The 17632-nt window shown below is 38.9% G+C and overlaps 1 protein-coding gene across 4 annotated transcripts in view; it reads left to right on the top strand.

The window, feature by feature from the left end:
• Positions 1 to 239: 239 nt before the first annotated feature.
• The window catches only part of kcnq5a (potassium voltage-gated channel, KQT-like subfamily, member 5a), a 110789-nt gene continuing 93396 nt past the window's right edge, over positions 240 to 17632 (top strand). For 2 of the 4 annotated variants that reach the window (XM_016671020.1, XM_016671019.1), the window contains exon 1: positions 240 to 789. In XM_016671020.1, coding sequence (XP_016526506.1) covers positions 443 to 789 — 347 coding nt within the window. In that variant the 5' untranslated portion in view covers positions 240 to 442. The remainder of the gene's footprint in view (positions 790 to 17632) is intronic. The other 2 variants (XM_016671022.1, XM_016671021.1) reach the window with 1 other exon arrangement.

Consider the following 17632-nt stretch of genomic DNA (forward strand, 5'->3'; position numbering starts at 1 on the left):
AAATGAATCACATTTCTCTCCAGCTTCATCCAGATGACTTTGTTTTCGAGGCTCGTGCTGAACCACCTCTGTCTGTCCAAAGCGTGAAGACTATAGTCCAGTGGGCGAGTGAGGATGCGTTGGTAAAAGAATGAGTGCGGGAGGGTGGAAGGGGAGGGGAAGGGGTCCTCCCTCCCGACAAATGTCTTCGGAGATCCACTCCTTCATAACCCAACTCTTTCCCAGCCTTGCGCAGATGGCCAAAGTATCCAAATCGGAGTCTGCGTGTGTTCAAATGAGCGTAGAGAGACAGGATGGGAGGTCATTAGTAAATTAACTCATTATTAACCTCTCAATCAGATTTACATTTCATAGCTGAAGTTAGAATACTGAGAAACACACTTGGCTACATGTGAGTGCGAGCCGGTCTCTGAGCGCGCTCCACGCTCGCGCTGGTGATGCCATGCCGCGAAGTCACACCGGCGATGAAAGCGGGGGCACCGGGATCTGGCTGAAGACTTCCGCTGGGAACCGGACTCAGGAGCACCCGTTAAAAGATGTGGAATCTGGACGGAGGACGATGAATAACGCGGCTCGGGTCGGGGACGGGCTGCTGTCTCCCCCAGCAGCAGGTGCGGCAGCGGCGGCAGCGGAGAGGAACCAGGGCGCCCGGCTCAGTCTGCTGGGGAAGCCGCTGACCTACAGCTCGCAGAGCGGCCGCAGGAACGCGCGGTACCGGCGGCTCCAGAATTACCTCTACAATGTGCTGGAGCGACCGAGGGAGTGGGCTTTTGTCTACCACGCTTTTGTGTGAGTACAAACTTTAGCTACAAATATTCAGAAAAAAAAGTGCTGCGTATTTTATTCATGGTTTTTAAAACTTCTAACTTTTAAACGTCGAAAAACTGCTTAGAAAATACACGTCTTTTCCGCTGTGCTGCTTCATTTACCCGCAACATCGACTTCATCACCTGTACAAGTACAATTCAGACACATTAGTAAAGAATAAATTAGAATGTTGTCAAAAGGTTATTTTTGGTGATTCAATTAAATAAGTGAAAGGGGTTCATTAATTAAAAATATTACATAACTCCAATAAATAAATGTTTGTTTACACGGACTTCACAGTTGTCCTGCAGACAGTCATCAACGCCCTCCACAATAATGGTAAGCCTCAAAAGGCATTACTAAAGAAGCTGGTTGTTCAGATAAAATAGTACCAATTTGAAAGTTTAGTGGAAAGAAAAAGTGCGCCAGAATAATGGTCACAATAATTGGAAATTAAGGTCCCAGAGTCGAAAAAAGAAGAGTAGAGAGATGCAGAATCCATGATGGCTCAAGGCTAATGTTGATGTTATGTTGAACTGCTCTAAAGTTTTGAGAAAATACATATATTTTGAGTTTTTAGCCACTGTAAGCCACAACCATGAAAATTAATAAGTTTTAACATTGCTGAATACCAATTTTTGTAACAAGAGCTTTTTGATGATATCCTGTTGTATAAAATGTCCTTTGACATGGTGGCTCATGCCATCATGCACAGCTGAGCTACAGTAAACAGAGCTCTATATTTCTGAATCAGAGCTTGTTGGTCATGATAACGTTTGTTGTGAATCAGGTCAACACAGACAGAGCGAAAGTAAGTGACGCTGAAACAGAAACTCTGGTGTGCTCGCTGTCGCTCGATATAATTAGGTCACAGCTTAACTTATCTTTGTACAACTTGGACTTTCTCCAAGAGATCTGGGAAATCAGTCAGACTACAAACGTGACAGATATCAACAGGCCAGTGCTTAAACTTTATTCAAAACAAAGGGGTTCTGGGAGGAAAGCCCTTAGAGTGAAAACAGCCTCCCACTGACCACAACTTGTTTTCTTCTTCTTTTTCTTATGTGAAATACTCTGATTTCCTCTCTCCACTCTCACACAATCAATTTGCAGATCTTTTCTGACCTCTCCTGGTTTTTGTCTGGTTTTTGCAACGCTCTGAATGAATTGTTGCTTGACGTTCATGGTTTCTGCATTCATAAAGTTTTTTTGTCGCCTTCGCACAAACCCGAAAAGCTTCCTTCCGAAGCAGGAAATGGCGCATTTAGCTGAGTAACAAGTCCACAGCATTACATATCCTCCACCGTACTTTGATATAAAGTGGTCTTCTACATAACAGTCAAATGGTTTATCACTGAGATGTAAGTCAGAAGATGTTTTTTTTTTTTTTTTCCATCACTTATCACTCATAAACAACCTGTTATCGCAAAGATTCGCCTCTAGTGTTGGTCTCATTGTCTTGGTGATCCCAAGATCTTTGTGGCATTGAAGCTTAGATGAAAAGATGGATTTGTTTTAAGGCTTTTCATAACTCTACACCAGTGGTGCCAATGAAAAAGGCTTCCACTGAGGTATTGTGTTCCCATCATCGGACCGCCCTATTCCGAGCCCTTTCTTTTGGAAGAAGAGCTCTGTGAGAAGGAAGTGGAGCTGGCAGAGGAGATGCTGCGAAGCCGGATGCTGACATTTTATTTGCTCCTGCAGGACAGCCGAGGTCACAGGGGTTAAGTCGTTACATCTGCTCCAGACCGCAGCCTCCCACACTGAGCGGTTCTGATCAGCTGTGCACACTTAACAAAGCAAACCATTTGTTTAAGTGGGATGTAGGGGAGATATGCACAAGTAATCTCTCACGCTTCAGGCAAGTTTGCAGGAAAAAGCGCCAGCGCGTTCTAAAGCGGGACATGACACTTAGCAGAAAAGAAATGAAATGACCTGAAAATGTAAAACTTTACTCATAAAGCTAGACTGGCTGAATGTTTGACACTTTTATTTGACAAAGGAAAAGTTGTTTAGGCTCAGCTTTCTTGATCTGGATTGCTTAAAGATGGTTGTTGGCCTTTGCTCGTCGTTAATCTTTAGTAATTAATTTGTTTGTGTGGCTTTTCTTTGGTTTTTTTAAATATTCTTGTGGAAGAGCTGTGAGTGTTTGCACACCTGGACTTTGAGATGTTTAACTTTCTCTAAAAATGTATTTCAGTTCACTGAAAACCAGTTATTTAATCTGAAAACTAGGGGGTGATAGAGAAGCTCAGTGCTGAATCATGTCTGCTTTGCTCTGATATCACATCAGTGCTCTTCATTTCCAGTCAGAGGTGAATATTATGTGAAAGATGCCCTGGATTTATGAGGATGAAAAATTATTAAACATATCAAGACATTTTTTTCTTTTCTTTTTTTTTTTTTTACAGAATCTGTATCAATGTGGAGTCCAGGCCCAGGTTCCATTGCTCTATATTTATTACCTTTTAACATTCAAAATGTTATTTTCCTTCTCCCAAATCTCAAACTGTAAATACTCAATCAAATTTAGATAATCACTTGCCAGGTTTAGCATTGTTGTCCAGCCTCAATGTGTCTTCTCAATATGACTGCACAGTGGATAAAACCAGCAGGTCACCACTCCCTATTGAAACACATCTGGGTGCAACTGATAAATTATTATTTTTTCTCCACAGAACACTTTTGTCACCCCATGATAGAATGACACCCTGAGCGGTGAGCTAACATCAAAAATCACAGCATCAAAATAAAAATTGGATATTAATTCAGCTACTTCAACTAAAAGTGTGTTTAAGTGATTTTGTGGCAAAAAGCAAACATGAACTGGATGTGTGTGCGGCACAGGACAAACGGGGGCATTCGAACAATCTCAGGCTCCAGCATCAGTGAAAAAAAAAATCTTCTATAGCTGCAAAGATGCTACATGAGTCCACTGTTTTAATCTTTACATATTGCAAATGAAATCTGAATCTCATAAACCCAGGATGTAACTAATCCTCTCTTAATTGACTGCATAATGCGATGCAGTCATTCTTTGATAAAGAACCCCAGCACGCAAATGCATATGTAAAACATAAAATGTCACCTAATTTCCAAACACACCGACAGATGTTTGGTAAAGCTGCACAGTTGCGAAAACTTGCGTGGCATCGACACATGCTTCTCACAAATACTTTCACACATAAGTGATCAACAAAGCACAAAGCACATGATTTATAAAAGAAAGGTTCCCTTTGATCGTTGCTGTTTGTTTTGGCGTCAGGATTCACACCGAGCATCACAAAGGTGTTTTGTTTCTTCTTCCTAATGTGTTTGGGTGTATAGAGGGATCGACTATACCTGCTGGATGAATTTTGATACAGACGAGTGGCTGTTGTTGCTTTCTCGCAGAATAATGCTCCTCCGGTTGACATTATGTCTCTATCTCCCAAATGAGATAGCGTGTGTTGCGCTAATCACATTTGCAGGAAATGGGTTCCAGCCACAGTCTGCATTTTGTGCAGAACCGACTTGTTGTTTTCTTTCAACAAACTCTTTGACGTTTCTTTTTGTTTTGGTACGCAAAAAATCACAGCACATCCATGTACTTATACGTACCAGTGTGTAAAGTGTTGCTTTCCCCACACGCACTGCGCTGACATGTCTACATGTTGGATTGTGTCTGAGTAACAGAAGCAGGTTTGGTATTTGGGTGTGAGTCTGTAGGAAACTGATTGAGTTATCCATGGTATGAGTGTGTCAGCAAATGATCCCCAGGCTGTTTTGGTCTACTGACAGGGGAGGAAAAAATCAACCAAGGCAAATGAATTGCCACTCTGTGAGTATCACCTTGCTAAAATGATCAAGCTGAGCCTGTTCCCACTTATATTTCTGCAAAATAAATTGCTCTCTGAATGATGGACTGGGTCTAAAATTCATCTTCTTCTTCCCCCCTCCCCCATATTTCATATTTCTGTTTTTTTTTTTTAACTTTTCTGAGTCATGTTTCACAGAGTAACCCCATTTTGTCCACTTGTAAATTTGTGTCATATTTTGGCTGATGTATTAAATTTCAACATTTGAATGACCAACTATTGCCAAGTTTAAATAGCAAGAAGTATTTCAACAAACAGAAACTTTGTAGCTCATAGATTTTGTAGTTCATTACAAATTAAAACAAACTCAATAATTTATCGTTTTTCTCTTTTCTCGCTCTCTCCCTTTCTGCCAAAAACTGGATGACAAAAGTCTTCAGTCTTGCGCTTTGGTCTCATCAAGCACTTTTTCTTTGAAGGACATGTTTGTTTTGCAAAGACTTCAGAATTCATTTTATTTTATTTATTGTTTTGTTTATTTATTTTGGATATTTAGAATGTCATCCAGACCCAGTGCTACACGTTGACTAAAATTGAAAGTTTATTAATCTATGAGAAACTTATTTTGCCATTACGACTTGAAAAGGGTCTTAAAACAATATTATTTATCACAATAACTTATTCGAAACGTCATATAAATTACTCACATAAATTCTTCAAAACATAATTGTGTATCGTAGCTTTGCACGTGCTATGTAAGAGCTGTTACAGTTTATATCACAGGTAGTTTAATCATTTCTAGACAAATTTTATCACCCTGTATTGCTACGTGATCATTTATTGTGTTTCTCTAAAGCAATGCAACCAACTTTATTAAATCTCAAACAAAAGGATCTTGTTGCCAAACTCTGTTCCATCACTTGTTAAGCTACAGCTGCACTGATCAAAACAGGAGAGAGAAAAAAAAAAGGGATGTATGATTCGCTTAACATCAAAGGTCTCTCGTAGAGGCTGCACTTTGTTTCCTGAGAACACAGAGACATTTAAGACACCTGAGCGCATAAAAGACTCTATGTTTAGGTTCAGTGTTAGTTCCAGGTAGCTGGCCAGCACCCAATGGAAAATACTGGAAAATGCTAAGGACCTATTAGATCAGATGAGCAGAATGAGAGATTTGTGTGTGCGTGTCTGTGTTTGCGCATAAATACTGTCATGTTGTGTTCCGGTGTTTGCATGAATGGGCACAGAACTGGCACTATTAAAGACAGTGTGTGTGTGTGCGTGTGTGTGTGTGTGTGTGTGTGCGTGTGTGTGTGTGTCGAGTCCTTACTGGATAGTGTTACCCAGGACAGATACTGGGGAGTGGTGTCGCCACATCACTTGCTGGTGCACTGCCATGCCAGGCTTAGCAGAAGGATGAGTGGAGAGGAACAAGGAGAAGAAAGAGGTGGAGGCAAATATTCCACATTTCCTAGGAAAGGAAACAGACAGAAGGCTGTTGATTTCCAGGCAACATCTGGTTGCATATCTTGATTTGAAGTAGATGGCAGACAGGTTTGAATTCAAGATATACAAACAGAACTGAAAGAACAAAGTGCAATCTGGACCACGACGGTACAAAAAGTGTTTCCTCATCAAAATTGTGCTAATTTGCCTTAATGCTGTTGCGGGCAAAGCATGTTTTTAAAGTTACTCAGTGCTCTCAAAGCTCTCAGAAAGCACCCTTTTAAAGATCAATTACCTGACAGCACAGCTAAAGGCTACTACAGGAGTTCACCCCCACTGATTTCTGAGACTAAATTACTAATAATTGATGCTCAAAGTAATTTCTACCAGAAAGGAGAACGGTGTGTAGTTTCTTATTCAAACTCATGATTAATAGTCAAACCCTCACCCATATTGTTCAGTGAGTCACATTTTGCCTTGTTTTAGTCATTAGCATTTCAGTTTTTCTCATTTCACTCTGCTCTTCATGCAGTGATTCCGACGAAGCTTTGGTTCCTTCGCGCCGGACACATATGGTGGGTGTTATGTTATGGACTCACTCTGAGGTGTTAATGAAAAAAAAAAACACACTGAACTAATCCAGGCTGGGTTCTGGTTGCGATGTTGACTGAAAATAGTCAAAAATCTACATTGATGAGGGTAAATTGGTGAAAAGGCAAAGGATTTGAAGGTGTTGCAGTAGCAAATGGACGCTGTTGTATTGAAACAGGTCAGAGAGGAAGTGTTTAGGCTCTAGAGGTGTGTGTGTTTGTGACTATTGAGACTGAGAAAGTGAAATTGTTGTGTGCATGTTTTTTTTCCCCGTGTGTAGTTCTTCACACTTACAGTCAGTAGATGTGTGTCCACACTGGCTTGTGCTCATCTGGCAGTCCTCTAGCACATTATCGGAGGAACAGCTTTGCTAAGTAGACTGCAGAACTGATGAATTGAGACAATTTCAGCTTGTTGGTGCCCCTGCCCACACTGAGTGCACCATGAATGGTGCGCATCACACCAGTGTCCCCCTCCCTGCCGCACATGCGACAGATATTTCCATATCCGTTCGACCAATTTGATTAACTCTGCCTCCGGAAAATTCTTGCTCAGAAGGGGTATTAGCACACATAAATATTTAAACTAGTGTTGCTCATGCACATTCTTGATTGCCTCTTAAGATTTCACAACAGACTTGAGGGGTATTGCTCATTGCAGTAAAGAAGTTGATGAAGTTGGTGCCATTAGGCTGTGGGTGTTTCTGTTTTTGAGCATCTCTTTTGTATAAATTTGGATTCTTTAGAGTTGTCTATTGTTTTCATTTAGGGTGTTCCATAAAATGTCATTTTTTTTTTGCTTTGTTCTTTGCATATTTTGGTTTGGACTCTTTATTTAGTGTCAGTTTCCTTTGGTTAATGGATCCTTTAGTGTACTGTTTGAATTTGGGCCCACCAAGTCCACACACTGTGATACTCGATGGGGATGTATCAGCATCTCAGATCTTAAGATGGCACTGTCTGCTAACTCTGCTTTGCAAAAAAATGCTATCAGATTTGGTGGAAAAATTTTACCTTCAGTCCTTTTCAGGTTACCCTATTGATTTTCTACTAGACCTAGTTCAGACTGTGGTTATTCTAGTGCATTTCTGTAGTTTTATTTTAGGGTTTTGTGGCAACAGTAGCTTTTTTTGGAGAGAAGGGGAAGACGTACAGCATCAGGAATCGAGCCAATGATTTTCTAGTACAAAGCGTGATATTCGATGCTTGGGTTTACCGTAAAGTAAAACAATTAAGTCCTTCATCATCTTGTGCTATCTTGGAAAAACGTGATTATTTTGGGCCTAACCCAACTTGGAAATGTTTATCATTTCCATCTGCTTTTACAAAACGCCCTGTTGCTTCTGAAGAATAGCAAGCCCAGATCATGATTATGCTGGAGAATATTTTCGCATCCTTCTCCTGACCGATACCGTTGAACCACACAGAATGTTGCATGCCAAATTTATGGGTATAGCACATTTAAAATCACAAAATATTCATAAAACGCTATGCAGCTTAGCCAAAAATCAAATGAAATAAATACAGAACAAAATAACAAGTAAAATACAATATAGGATGTTTAAAAATAAAGGTTGGACAGGATGTGATTTATTACGATACATTGCAAAAAAAACAACAAAAAAAACTGGTTGACTCCATTAAAAGCCTCTGTACTTCCTTGTTTAACTGCATGTTAATTAGTTTCAACCCTCAAAAACACATTTGAAAAAAATGATCTAATTTTACAGGTTAAATTTCCATAACACTCTGCTTTATCCACAGACATGTAAATGGTTTTGATCTCCTTTGTCAGTGTAATGTGGAGCTCTCCATGGATTACATTTCCTCCTCCACATATAGGTAACCTTTTACTGCTTTCCCACCAAACACACTCTGCTCTTTTATGAGTCACCCTCTGAATTCCTCACACACACACCTGCACGCACGCACACACACACATGCACACACGCATGCACACACACATATAAAAATTATGAGCTGCTTATACTGGTGCAGCACCACCTGGGTCGAGTGTTAATATTCCAGTAGTCTTGGCTGGAATTTAAACCTGCCATCTTTGTTCACATTCTATAAGGGACCATATCTAAAACAGGCTCTACCAATCGCACACCATGGATAATTTATCTGGGTTGTCACTCACACTTCCTGGTGACATGGCAAGTCGGGAAGAGCAGCAACATCTCACCCACTCATCCCACAGCAAGTTCTAGAGAGTCATCTATACGAACAGGGGATTGCTTCCCTTGACATGTTTTTCTTTTGTTGAAGGATCCTTGATCACATCATTCATCACGCCCATCTAGTTCCTGGAGTTAGGGAACTGATATACGGTTGAACGTAAAAAGTTCAAGCAATGTGGAGAACAGAGGTGTTCAGGCGAAGAACTACATTAAAGAAAATGAGAAAATGATGTTACTCAGGTTTTTATTCTGTTTCCTCAAGAGTTGGTCACAATGTAAAGGTCCCCACATATTTCATCTGAAGTGCTGAAATTGGCTCTCTTGACGTAAATTACATCATTTTGTTTCTCAGAAAGGCAGACTTGACACCAGACTTGACACCAGGCTTTGGTCTAACTATTTTGACCAAGCTCAGTTCAAAGTGTTGTATGATTGTTCAGAAGTTTGTTGCTGTGTTTCATGCAGAAATTTGCTCAGGCAGCAATGTTGATATTTCTCTTCAATTTGTCCACTTCTGCTATTCGAGTTTACCTGCAGAGGGCATGAATACTATCAAACTTGCTGGATTTGCTTGTAGATTGATTTATTGACTCTTAACTTGAGATTAGCTCAGAATCATTACCCCAGAATAGCTGGGAGAGTTAGATACGGTGAGGTAGGTCCAAAGACTAATGCTTATTCTCTTGCGTCTCAAAGAGTTGCAAGAGAAAAGTCTTTAGACTAACGGATGAGGAGAGATTAGAAAACATAATTCTGTCAAAAGGTTTTGTGAGAATTCTTCCATCCACCAGCTGGTTACATCAGTCTGGCGTCTCGGTAGCTTTGAAGGTTTGGGGTATGTGAATATATTTTATAGTTAAAAAGATATGCATTGAGAATCAAAAGCACCAGTAACTTGAGACATTTTTGTGACTGCGGGGAGTGATCAGACTTTACTGGGTCAAATAACAGGGGAGCAGAAGAAAAAGTTTTCTACTTGCTTCACTTGCTCCATTGTTCAGGTGCCTGTAAGGTGTGCAAGTTGAGGAAAGACGACTCAGCGTCAGCTACTCTCAGTGTCAGTGAAGTGTTTAAAATGAAGTCTGGGGAAGTACAAAGGAAGCTGTTTAAAATTATGCTCTTTCTTCAGAGACGTGTCGACTGTTCATTGATGCTAATTTTAAATGAGGACTGGGTCTTCAGGAGACCCACTTGAACAGACTCAACCGAGGTTGTTCTGCTTTGTTCTGTTGAGTCTTTACTTCTGTCTGTCATTGACTTTGAGGGATGTGGAAATGTTAGGTGTCTGTATTGTCTAGGTCGGGGATATCGAACTCCAATTTTGAAGGCCGTGGGACCTGCAACTTCTACGGTACCTTCTCAGCATGCAGTAAAGTTCTGCTGAGTTCTGCTAATGACCTGATTATGTGATCAAGGGGTGTTGAAGCAGAAACACTCCTGGTCCACAGAATACACTCAGAGGCTGCTGCTTAAAGTTAATAACAGAGCAGTTAAAACTTATATAGAAAATGACAGAAACATATGTGGTATATAGTGTCATAATTTAAAGAGACAATATTATGTATTTTCCAGGCACATAGTATCATTATATATAGCTTAGTTTCAGCTGTTTCAGCTAGCATGAAAATGCCATATATACATCGAATATGACTTAAAAGAAATTTGACTCCCTGATTTAATGCCTTGAAATTGGACTTCTGTCTCTTTAAAAGCTCCTGCTCTTTCTGAAACTCCGCCTTCAGGAAGTCAACATGTAAGATACTAAATAAATAAATAAAAAACTTCAAATCATTTGATTTTGTTTTTAAAATTATACCAAAACTTTTTTACAGCAACTGCTACCTTGTGCACACATTGTTCTGCTAATAACATAAACCACATAATGATCACTCACAGCAAGAAAGCTTGGAAGAAAGAAATATTTCAAATTCTGGTCATTTAATTCTGAAAGAGAGCTTCATAAAACAGGTGACAAAACTGTGACACGAAGAACACCTTTGGGTGTTTATGTTTGGTGTGGGCGAGAGCACTAACAACAACAAAAATATGGGGGCCGTCTTGATTGTTGGAGGTAATATTTGCTGTAAATAGGTGGGAAATATTACAAGTGCAGGTTTTAACCAGCAGACCCTAGAATTCTTACAACCTGAAATTGAATCCGAAAAGCAGACATGAGCAGAAACAAGTGGTAAATGTTATTCATCAGCCCAACTGTTATCCCAATGACAGCTGTAAGTGATTCCAGGAACTCTGACAGGTTTGCAGAACAGGTTGGTCAGTCAGCAAGTGGCAGAAAGAGCAGTAACAAAGAGAAAAGCGGTGAACAAAGCGGATTAAGGAAAAACTAACTTCAGAAAAAAAACTAAAATTTTTCAGCTGGATTGAATGTTACCCATCTGGCAAGTGCCACAGTCGGATGAGGAGTTAATGAGTCACAGTGTGGATAAACTTCATGGTGATGAGTTAATGAGGAACAGCTGAACCATGCAGAGTACCAGGGTTCAGGAAGCCATGCCTGCAGGAACACACAGGGAGCAAAAGGAAGGTCACACTCTGATACACACTATAAGGGAAAATGTGTAAGGGAACAAGAAGGAAGATTCAACTACTCCAAAGCAAGTAAGACATATTATTGTACACTTCACTGTGGAGTTATGACAGCTGCAACATTGAGATTGGGACGTATTCAACAAGTCATAGAGACGGTTCAGGTTATAAATGTAAAAAGTTTTAATGAACAATTTTATATTTGTGTCTACAAAATTATATATGTGCATTTTCTTTATTGTTATAAGTATAGAAGTTTTATTTGAAGTTTTTATACATGTTAATTTATACATGTAAATATGTATATGTAATATATGATAATTAATTTGATTTTAGGCTTTGGTGCAAAACTTATGCTCTTCTACTTCACATTTGTTTAGATTTTCTTTTGAAAGAGCCAAGCTTTACTGTAGTATTGAAAGCAGTCGTGATGCAATAGGTGTAACAATCTGAAAGCTGAGTTACTTAACGTAAGCCAGATGTTTGTCATAAACAGCATTACCAGGTGTTTAAATAACTCCTTGTGAGGCTCATTAAACCCTGCTGGCTTTGATTAAGCTTGTAGTGGTGTTAGATAAACGCCAGGGGGCGCTTTTAACTATGGTTGTTGGGCATGATGTCATGGTGAAAAAGCACACTTATGTCAGAAATGGCTTTCCACAGATTCCAATATTGATCAGGATTGTGAAGCACAAACACAAAAATCAACATTGATGAAGTGAAATTGTGATATTAGAGCATCTGTTTAGAGCAATAGTGAGATAAATAATATGAAATGAGAAGCTAAACTGTCTCCATTAAGTACATTTTTTGACAAAACTCAGAGGCAGGATGAAATATTTACTGGGTGAGAGGTTTACGGAGACGCAGTGAGGTGGCGCAGAGTTGACTTTATTGTGGAAAACCATCCGTGTTCTTTAATAAACCAAAGTAAGAACAGAGTCTAGCACCAGACAGAGATGTTCACAAGTCATTTTTTCCAAAACAAATCCAGTCTTAAGTCTTGGAGGGGCGAGTCCAAGTCATGTCTGAAGTCTTGCACCCTAAGTCTATCCTCATAAAATCCCCAACATCAAGGTTAAATACTGTAGGTTAGGATTCCAAAGCTGGACTAAATGTCCTTAAGTCTAAATTACCACATGGACATTTAATAAGGATCTTTAAATATATTCCTATATTCCTTTTCTTAAATTGTTATATTTAAATCTTTTACTTCAGCATGCAAAGAGATGCTAAAGGTTGCTTTACAACACTTTAAAAATAGTGTAATATTTATCTTATTAGAAACGTAAATAAATATTTTTGGTGTAGTAAAGATAATATAAAGAAATTAAAACCTGTTAAAGTTGAATTTCCAAAGAAATTGTATTTTTCTTCTTAATGACCAAGTTAAAAACTGCTTATCTCTGTCTACAGTTTGTCCACTTCTTCATGGTGAATTGCACTGAAAAGGGTTTAGACCTTTTAGCTTTTAAGCTATATGCAAAGTTGCAGCTCGCTAGCCATTAACCTCTCATTATCCACCAATGTCACTGACTAATAATTGAGTTCATCCTTTCACAGTAAAACATGCACAGGAACTTCAGTCTGTAACTCAAATGCAGGCTTCCTTCCACTCTCAAAAATTCATCCTTAGACCAGAAGCCCAAGTTGAGTTTCAAGTCTTTATGGCAGAAGTTGAAGTTGAGTCTTGTTTTTGTCATGTACCCACTGAGGGGTAAGTAAATAACAATGTGCACAGTGGCTGTCAATTCCATTAGGAGATAGAAATGTTGGCACTTGGCAATCATAAACTTGACCATTTTTGAACAGTGTCTGCAGACTACATCCTGACACACCATGCATCATTAATGAAGACTCAAATCCTTGCTCCGTGTTTCCTGCCACCTGGTGACATGTTAGCCTGACAGGTTAGTTGTCCAACTGTGAGGTGTTGTCAGTGGAAAACTGACAAGTTTAAAGATTCGCATGAATTTTTAAACTGCACAGAAAATAAAACGACTGACTCATAGTAGATTGTATGGCTTTCTTAGTACTTTATGATGCAATTCAGAGATTTCTTTCCACATTTTTCTATATGCATGCATACCACTTGAGTCTTGGTTGACATGGCTGATTCACATTTATGTGCTGATTTAGACCTAGTGAGCCTACGGTGAATCGATTATAAACATCATTAGAAAACTAATTAGGCGGACCCAAACACCACATGTGTCACCAGTCGCAATCTGTTTCGATATTAAAACACATTTAATAAAGACTAATGGAGCCTTTCATATCATCACATTTGCTTTAGTATGTGCTTTCCCCTGCGGATTTAGTTATTATTTGGCTATTTAAAAGGTGCAATGATAGCCAGTGTCGTTTCATGTGCTTGCTTTGGCTTCTAAGGAAGAGGCTGTTATTTGAGTCTGTTGAAGCGTTGAGATGGCGAACATCAGTTTCTGCATATCTGCAGACCCAAAGGAAGTCAAGAGTGTCAGGGAAATGATTGCCTTAAAGAGGCATTATTATACAGTAGCGATGATGACTGACTCTGTTATAATTACCACACTTAAAGAACACTTTACAATGCCATTACCTGCATTGCCGTTTCTGTTAAATAAAATATAGTTTCAGGTTGGCTCTTTAGGGTATGTGGAAATAAGACCTGTGTGATGTGACTGATTGCGGTAAGATGCGTCAAAGACAAAGGTTCAAATGATTGACGAGTTTCACATTATAAACCAGTTAGATTTTTTTTTCCTTTTTCCTTCACTATGTGAAGCAGATCTGTAGAAACATTCAAGATTCCTAATGTCCAAGAAAGAATTGGTGCTTGTGTAAACCTAGACAAAGATTGTAAGAAATGTTTTTGTGGGATCTGTTCAGATAAAGTAAAACCTCAAAAGTTTGACTTTGAAGTTATGAGTATTTTGACTTTGGACTAAGGTGTGTTTCAAACCAGCTCGTTGTTGGTCCTTCGGCTATTGAAAATCAATTGCTTCCTGGAAGTGTGGACTCTGTTGAGGTTTAAATTTCACCAAATCTCCAATGTTTGTCCATGATGAATGCAACATGATGGTTTGATGCTATGAAGCTTACCAGAAATTGATTGCACTGCAAACAACCAAGTGCTGTGTCGAATGAGATGACTATTTAAGTTAATTCAATATCTGGAAGCACGGTTTTTATGATTTAAAGCAATTCAAACTGCCTTGTCACTGAAATGGGCTAAAACCTTGACTTGACCAATATGGATTGAATGACTTCATTCACTTCCTCCGCTACTTCTGAACTACAGGCAGATTGCGATCCTCAAACAACACAGAAAATCAATGTTCACAGCTTCTACTTCTGTTTGCTGATTGGCGCAGTAGAAATTCTACCTCAGAAATCTAGCTCAATGAGATAAATCTCAGTGACCAGAGATGAGAATCAATCGGCTTGGCTACATTCTCAACCTGCTGCAAAAGGAAAGCGTTCATTCACCATGGACTTTTGCATTTTTTTGTCAGATTCCAGTGAGTTTAATTGGGTTTGAATGAAGTAAACCAACACAAAGTAGCTCATGAAACTGAAACATAAGGAAATTAAATGTTTTTCCCTTTCTTTACATATGAAGGAGTGAAAAGTGGTTTTCACTTGTATTCCACCCTCACAAATTAATACTTGGAGAAACCAACAATGCTAAAATTTGTTCTGAAGTCTATTATCTCCACCAGCTTTATCATCTCCAGACTGACACTCTTCTTTTTTGGAAGGGCTCTAGCTATTTTTCCTAAGACTCAGTCAGATTTGGGTCAGGACTCATGAATAAGCTTTGATCCACTGGACCTCTGGCTGTATGTTGAAGATTGCAAATTTCCCCTCCCGTCTCAAACATTGTGCAGCCTCTAACTGATTATCGTCCTAGATTTCAAACAAGATGAATCTCATCAACCTTGTGGACATAATGAGATGGAGATTGGAGATGCTGTGTAAAACATAAAAGCATGTAAGACAGAAATGGCTTTGAGTAAAGTTTAAGTGTTTTTAACATGATTTTATTCCTCCCTCTGACTTTCCTTGAGAATACACAGCTCTGATGTGGGTAGGCGTGCGAGCTGACTTTGCTATTCGTGTGAACTCATTACATTTCCTCAGCTGGTGACTGAAACGGCGAGTCTTCTACTTTACCGAAGACAGAAGTCGGACTTGTGCAATCTGTCTGCTCTCGTTGCAGATGAATTAGCCTGTCTGTGCCACTTTTTTTATTTTTTTTATTTTGCTTTCGTGTTAGATAATGACATATGTTTACAAAACCTACCAGAATCAACCAGCTGTGTTCACTTTATCTTCATTAAGACATTAAAACGATTCTCTCACACATTTCCGCTCTCTTGTTATGTTGTTGGATCTGTTATGAATCAGGATTCCTTTATTGCCCTTTAAAGATAATTCTTTTGTTGTGGAGTCGCTGATCCACGCCCGCACTTTTGAAGTGCTCTCACTGAAGAATATCTGGCATATGTGTGACTGACTAAAGTGTATTTTATTAAAAGCCACTGCCAGACAGAACACCACCTTCAATGGTATTCCCCGGAGAAGGGAGCTTCAGCCCCGTCCATCATCTGGTTTTATTTGTTTGCCCAGATGGGGCGTCGCTGTGAGCCTAAAACAGTGGATCATAAGCTTTGCTTGTTTGTGTTTTGTTTTTTAAACCACTGGCACTTGATTTAATTTTGAGAAAATTAGGATGCATCTTTTGCTATGGCATGCCTAATAAGAAGCTCAATGATCCTGAAAGGCTGTTGTGGCAAAGACTTGCTTCACTCCATGTGTGCTTTCCTTTATTCAAAGATCAGTACTCTTGCTACGACTCTACATCAGTTCATTTCCAGATTATTTATATATGACATGTCTATTCCATATAGGAGCAGCTTTTTCTCTTTCCTTTGCAAACTACAAGAGAGTCTATTTTAATATTTCCCTTGAATTTATGCATGCTTGTCAGTGACTTCAACACAGAAACTTCAAAATGACCAACAACAATGCTAAGCTAATTAAACGATGGCATAATAACAGCACAAACAGTAGCCACAGCTATTATGATATTATTATTAGAGATGGCAGCTCTTGTTTGAGTAACATTTCTCTTTGTCATTCGGGTTTTTTCTCTATAAGTTTAAAGGAAAAGCTTTACAGATTTAAATGTTTTGCTGCATTCTCAGAGTTGGATTTAAAAAGTTTCTTGTATTGTTTTTGAATATATTGTTCTCTCTGGTCATTTTGGTGTGTTTAAACTCACTAATGCCAGACTTTGCTTTGAAATCAAAAGCCCCATACAGCTTCTGGTGCAGAAATTCAGAAAATGTGTCATTTTGACTCGGTCTTGCCAAACCTTCTTGTGAGATTGGCCACAAGTATTGAGGTCACTTCAAGGGGCGTGGTTAATTTGTACATCTTTATAACATTTTGGATTCAACATTAAGATTAAAGTATACATGTAAAATTCAAATTTAGACTTAGTATTTGGCTGTGGATGTTTAGATTCTAATTTGAAATTGAGGTCTAGATTTAACATTGAGATATTGATTTATCATTTAGTTTTAAGTTCAACATTTAGATAAAAATTTTACATTTACATGTAACACTTAGAGTTGAATAAGAAGTTTAAACATGTCTTGAAGCTGCTTTTTGTTCTTTTATGTCCAAAAGTCATTTACCTCATAACTTGATAGATTACAAGGACAGTCGGCGACGACTTCTGTTGCTTTTATAATGGCAAGTCATTGAGTGAGTCTAGAGTGTACACCTGTAAGTGTGGGTAAGAAGGCTGAAAACAACAAAAAAAAAGGGAAAAACATCTTAGCAGTGCAGAGTAACATAATGTTCTTAAGTGAAATGCCATCATAGCAGAACGCTTGTCCTTTACAGGCTGTAATTTGACAAGAACATACATTTGTTTTTCGTATTTGCCAGAGTGGTGCGCTCTATTATCTTCTGTAAGCAACAGCAATAAAACAGGTTCATGAATTCAGAAGACAACAAACATTTTCCAGGCTAAATTAGTTATAATGTTCAACTTGGAGGTTTAATTAGGTACATTGCTTTATCCCTTAATATGCACTGATCTTAGCGCTTGTTAAAGGCTAAATGTCAGGAGACAAGACAATTAAAATACTTTTCATTAACAAGCATATGGTTTCAATGGTTTATATTAACCATTCATTTACAGGTCAGGTCAAGCCAAATCAGGTGAAGATCTGTTATAAATTCAAAGTGTCGTGACGAGTTTCTT

Source organism: Poecilia formosa, unplaced genomic scaffold (assembly GCF_000485575.1).
Source record: "Poecilia formosa unplaced genomic scaffold, Poecilia_formosa-5.1.2 Scaffold40, whole genome shotgun sequence".
In the NCBI taxonomy this organism is placed as follows: domain Eukaryota; kingdom Metazoa; phylum Chordata; class Actinopteri; order Cyprinodontiformes; family Poeciliidae; genus Poecilia; species Poecilia formosa.